At 30.9% G+C, this 6,287-nt stretch overlaps 1 protein-coding gene across 1 annotated transcript; it reads right to left on the bottom strand.

The window, feature by feature from the left end:
* Positions 1-523: 523 nt before the first annotated feature.
* Positions 524-4,340, bottom strand: LOC107618384 (transcription factor bHLH62). Its single transcript, XM_016320432.3, has 8 exons — positions 2,998-4,340; positions 2,605-2,832; positions 2,237-2,302; positions 2,022-2,090; positions 1,821-1,892; positions 1,497-1,718; positions 1,269-1,371; positions 524-961 (listed from the first exon to the last, which is right to left on the bottom strand). The coding sequence occupies exons 1-8, from the start codon at positions 3,934-3,936 to the stop codon at positions 924-926; spliced, it is 1,737 nt and encodes a 578-aa protein (XP_016175918.1). The 5' UTR covers positions 3,937-4,340; the 3' UTR covers positions 524-923.
* Between the last annotated feature and the right edge of the window lie 1,947 nt (positions 4,341-6,287).

Genomic DNA, 6,287 nt, shown 5'->3' with positions numbered 1-6,287 from the left:
ATTTGTCCATTTTTTTTTCCTTCAAAGAGTTGTTCTTTGCTTTATATTTATTTATTTTTGGTCCACTTCAAAGAGTTGTTTCTAACTTCTAACTTCTAGCTTTTGTTTATGGATTTTTCTATCTGCACAGTAATTAAAAAAAGGGCAGAAGCTTCTGTTTTTGGTGGAAGGATAAAATTACAAGAATGCCCTCAAGAAAAGATAACAACAAAAGTTGACCACAGCTCAAGTTAACCAACCAAATGTCCTAATCATTGTAATTAGACTTTTCAGACCCAAAATATAAAAGAAAGAGACCCCACTAATACAGCTGGTTACAACACAAAGTGAGAATCATATCCACCAGATTGCGCAATTTAGCAGAGATTAATTGACATGACCTTTAATTTGATTTAGATTTTTAATTAAATGATGAATACCCACGAAAATTCTTAGTGGATTGATGTGATTGTGATGGATGAAAATATAAAAAAGCGCAATATATATAATGGTAGACAAGTAGTGAAGAGGGGATAATGAAAGGTGGTAGAAAAAAAATTTTCTTTAATTAGCCACTATATCTTACAAATTTGGTGCCAAATAATAATAATAAGAATTTTGCACCAGAGAATAATACAGAATCAGGTCCTAGGATTTTACAGTGAATAATTGTACAAAAAAATATTATTAAAAAAAAATAGAAGCCCCAGATGATTAGAAATTAAAAATCATTAAAAAGGGTAAAAGAAAGAAAAAGGAACAAACTAACTTAAAGACAAAAAAAAAAAAAAAAAAAAAAAAGAAGAAGGGTTCTATTGAATAGACCTAGTGATAATAATTGCTTAATAATAATTCAGGGGTTGTTGGAAAATAAAAATCTCTTTAGTTGCATACAGCAGTCTTCCTATTCCTCTGGGCTTGAATTCAGGCGCAATGAATGGAGATTAGAGCTCAACTTTCATTTGTGATACTTGATTTGAACCTGCATTTGGACCAAAACCCATGATTAGATTAATGTCAATGTTCTTGGGGGGCCTAATGAAAATGATGTTTCTTCAAATCCCTTCGTGCAAAATACGAAAATTTTACATGTTCTTGAGATATATTTAACGTGTGTTAAAAAAAAAATACTCATTTTAATAATACAAAGTGACAAAAATACCCTTAACTATCTATAATATTGCAGGTTTTACAATACTTAAAAAGTTTAGGAATTAGGATATTTTTCTCTAATGCTATATCTTTTCAATTAACGAGTGAATGTGACATATTATTTAGTGGTTTATTACCGTCGAAACTTGGGGAATGAATTGGTGTTGTCCTGTTTGAAGTTTGGCCAAATCCCATTTGAACAATGGTGTGGAGGTCATCCTCACAGAAAGTTAATGGATACTGAAAAGTGATAGAGAGGAATTGTTAGCCAAAAGAAAAAAAGGGTTCAAGAAATGAAATGAAAAAGAACAGAAACTACATTGGTATTAGTATGAGTTATTAGTATTATTGTTATTATTAATTACCTGAGATCCAATTTCATTAAAGGCATTTAGTTGAGGTAATTGCATGCCAAGAGTTTGGCACAAAGCAGAATCTAATGGGTCCACTGAATTGTGGGGCAAAGAACCATTAGGAATGTTATTGTGGATAACTGGGTTTTGCTGGGATTGGTGGCCATAAAAGGGTGTTGCTGACGAATCTATTGGGAAAATTGGGTGTGCCAATGAATGATTTGATTGAAATATCTGCAAAACAAAAATTGGCAATTATAAATCCCATTTCATGATAAAAATAAAAAAAAATCTATATTTTTTTAGTTGCAAAAAAGTAAAGAATTATTGTCTTACATCTTTTGGAACAATGTTCTCAATGCTAAGATCCATTCTTGTGTTAACAGAAGCCAATTTCATAGACAGGAACTGCAATATTAGGTAGAAAGAAAAAAAAAAGTCAAAACTTGATGAGCAAGAAAACTAGCATTATGATCATCCATTTTGAGATGCTTATTGTTGAAGAATTATTATTGTTATTGTTGTTATTATTATTACCTCAACTTGGCGCTGCAATGACTGAACATAGTTTATGATTTCATCAAGCATAAGTGCTTTGCCAGTGACCTATAACGAACAAATGATTTCCCATACCCAAGTTAGTAAAAAAGAAAATAAAAGTACAAATTTATGACTTATGAGCACAACACAAACCACATGTACTTTGAAATTTGAATGCTGCAATTAGCTTATCTGAATTCTGCCACACATACCTTATTGCAGCCTGGTACAAGATCTTGGAGAAGCTTCATTCTCTCACTAATTTTCTCTCTCCTTACCTATTTTCACAAAAATTAGGATAAAATAAGAGATTTAAGTGTAAATAATTTGAATATAAATATAATATATGATGGTGAATTATATGGTAAAAATGTAAATTTACAGATTTTTTTTATAATATAAAATAATACTTGAGAAAATTAAGATCCACATTTCAAACAGTAATAATATAATAAAAAATAACTACAAAAAAATTTATATTCTCTCTATACACTTTTAATCTGTATAATAGAGTGTCAATAATATTGTTTGATTGATATTGGTAATTATGGTAATAAAAAGGGTAAAAAAGGTAACTTACACGTTCTGCAAGACTGTGGCTGTCAGTGGCTTGGCCTCTTCTGGCTCTGACATGAATGTAGTCCTTTGGTGGCTCTGGAGGCTTTGAGTTGTTACTCTTGTTGTTCTGTTGTTGTTTCTCTTCTCCTTTGGATTCTTCTTCTACCTTCACTCTCCCATTATTCTCATTTCCTTCACCTTCATTTCCCTTGCTCCTCTTTGCATTTGACTCTTCACTACCTTCACCTCCCTAAATTCATATTTTTAGTGTTTATTATTAAGCGAAATTCCATTACCGAATACAAATAAATAAGAGAACAAAATTAACTATAATTGGTTGACAGTTAAAACGCAACAAATTACCGTTATCCGAAAAAGAAAAATCATGTGATTATAATTTATAATTTTTGTTTACCTTGGTAGAGTCTTTGGCTTTTGCTCTGGAAGAACCTTTCCTTTTCCTTGAACTCATGTCAGAAGAAGAAGCGATTTTCAAAGCAGCACCTTCCACATTTGGATTCTGCTCTGAAATTGTAGATTCCTCTTGAGAAGAATTCGCAGCCATTTCTAAAGGAGAAGAACAAATCTTCTCCATTTGAGATCCAAGCGATTTCAGCGATGGACTACTCGAGACTCGATGAATTGGATTAGATCTCTGATGAGTCAACTCTGCGCCATTGTTGTTGTTGTGATTGTTTATCATGACTAATGGAGAAGTAGTAGTGGTTGTTGTTGTTGTGGTTGTTCTTCCATTGAAGCTTCTGCTTCCGAAGCAAGAGAACTTGGCGGCTCTTTCAGCGAAACCAGGATCAGCTGAGAATTCAGCGACGGTTGCTGAATTCAGAGCCATTGATGATGACGGTGGCGGCGGTTTCGGCATGTTGAGCTTCGGAGGAGAGTTCAACGGCGTGCTATAACACGACGAAGAAGGAGTAGTGTTATTGTTGTTGTAAAGAGCGACGGTTTGAGAATGTGGCGAGATCTCAGCGGAGCTTCCTCCAATTGTTCCTAATTTTCCGATGAGTTCTCTTATGACGAAACTGTTGTCGTTTTGGATCATGTTGAAATTCGGTGCTGCTGTTGATGGAGATGAAACCATTGAGCTCAAAGCTGAGGAGTCAAATTGAAGGTTGTTATGATCAGTGTTGTTGTTGTTGTAGAAGGAATCTTGATTTTGGTGATTATTATTCTCAGGTGAGCAATTTGCAACATTATTTTGTTGATGAATTTCCATGGATGATGATGATGACGAATGATGACGCCATGTTGTTTGCATTGAAGCGGTTTCAAACTGATGAATTGGATGGTGCTGGTGATGGGACATGCCACCATTCAGAAAGAATTGGTTTTCCATTCAGCCTTTCCAGATCAGGTGACAAACAAGCAATTCTTTCTTTTTTTTTTTTCTTTTCTTTTTAAATAATTAGCAAAAGTCTTCAAACCAGAACAGAGTTATGTATGTCCCTAAAATTTGAAGGATAAAATGATTTGTTTACATTAGAGAAGAAACAAAGAGAATTTTGAAGGAGGAGTGGTAGCAAATGTGGTAAGAAGGGGACAATTGAAGTGATGATCAGATCAATGAGAGAGAGAAAGAGAGAGTTTGGGTGTGAAAAAGGAAAATAGTGTGTTTGGGAAGTAAAAGGGATGGGAAAGAGAGAGAAGAGAAAGGGGAAGAGAATAGACGGGGCTACAACGGGGTTAAATAGAAACCAAATACGGAACTGTGTGCTGCTGTTGACCATTTTCTATTCAACTGTGCTAGTGCTGTTTAGATAAAGAAACGTTATTTCAACAAACAGAAGTGTTAAAACATCATCAAAATTTATTATTTTAATTATTAATTAATTATTAATAATTAAAAATATAGAATAAAATATATTATTAAATAAAAAATTAAATTAAAAAAATTAAATTAATAATTAAAAATAATAAATTCTAATAACATTTAACATTTTTTTAACAAATTATCTCTTCCTTTTTCTTTTTGTCTTTTTAAAAGCTACAAATTATTATGTGTAGACCCCTTAGTGTGTTATGTGCTTTTCATGTATTTAGGCAATTCATTTAATCAGAGTTTTTTTTTCAATAAAAAATTCACATATTTTAATTTAAATATAATTAAGAAATATAGTAATTATGGAGAAAATAAGTCTAAAGTCTAAAGTATATGCTAAGACAGTAAAACCCGTTAAACTGTATTTAAAAAGAAAACAATAACAATACCGGCGTAGTAATAGAAAATAGAAATATATTATAGTGTGAGAGCGAATCTAAAATTCATGACTAACAAAGTGAGCATTAGTTGAAATAGCAAAATTTGACTTTAATCATATTTAAAATGTAAATGATTTGTTTTCTTCCCGGATAATAAGTAGGGGAGATATCTTTCTAAAACCAAAGAACTACTAAGGGAGAAAAGGAAAAGAAGAAAAGAAAAAATCATGGTACACGTTTGTTTTACGTTTTTTATTTGATTTGTAGTAGGAAAAAAAAAAGAAAAAACATAATTGTATAGTTTTTATTATATTTTTATTTATAAAATTTTAAAAATAAAATATATTAAAAATAAACACAAAGCAGACATGTCTTTAAAATGTTGAATTATAATTTATAAATAAATTAAAAAATGAGCCAAACTTTATAATTTTTGTTTGAGAAAACAAGTTAAAACATGTAAAATTTATTATTTTTTATTTTTTTGTTCAAATTGATTAGACGGTTTTTAATTTGAAACATTACAAATTCACTCATATTATACATTCATAATTTTACATACATATTTAAAGATTTTCTACTATTTAATAAGAAATAACATAATCTTCCTATTTTTACCTAAAATTTTCGGATTCGAGTCTCACGACCAAAACGTTAGTTGTTAAATTTGTTATTATTGATAGGATGCATTTGGTATCGTTGTTGGGTAGTATCTAAGTCCGGAAAAGGCGGAGGAGGGTGTTAGCTGCCGGGCCTTGGACGTCAAAGCACCCAATTGAGTTCTTTTCTTTTCTTCTCGAAATAATCATTTCATTACTCCACACCACACTCTACATTACAACCCATGCAATATGGAAGCCAGGAAACACCGATAGCTCCCTTAAACTTATTCTACTTTTCTTCTCTTTTTTTTCTTTTTTTTTTTTTTTTATATTTACTCATTCCTTATTAGTTATTAGTATTATTATTATTTTACGGTTTTAGTTCTTGTAATTTTCTTTAGTTTATTTGCCAGATCATATATATATATATAACAAGTAATGCCATTAACTCAATTCAATTCGATTCAACGGAAATTTTATGAAACAATAGATATATCATAGGAATTTTTGCGTTTTCATTATCAGTGTTTGAGCAATTCTGATGTGTTCAAGCAAACTCGAATTTAAAGTAGATAAAAGAGAGAAAATTCAGAAATGAATACATAACAATATATACTGCTATATCTAGGACTTAATAATTGTTCAAGTGTTGAACCCAAAATATGCGGGCCCTGGCCTTTATTCCGCTGAGTTTTTTTGCAAGGTCAGCAAACAATGTTAAAGATATGGCTCATCCTTAAACGCTTCTTGTTAAATATGGAGTGCTGCACATTTTGTTAATTCATTAAATTTAAATTTTTTATTTATTATATTTTATTTGAATAGTCTGAATTTAAAAAGGTAACCTATTAATCAATTTAACTATTTTTTTATAAATTTTAGATTT

This window comes from Arachis ipaensis, chromosome B9, assembly GCF_059453495.1.
Source record: "Arachis ipaensis isolate K30076 ecotype BB chromosome B9, ASM5945349v1, whole genome shotgun sequence".
Classification (NCBI taxonomy): domain Eukaryota; kingdom Viridiplantae; phylum Streptophyta; class Magnoliopsida; order Fabales; family Fabaceae; genus Arachis; species Arachis ipaensis.
This window is presented reverse-complemented; position numbering and strand designations above follow the sequence as displayed.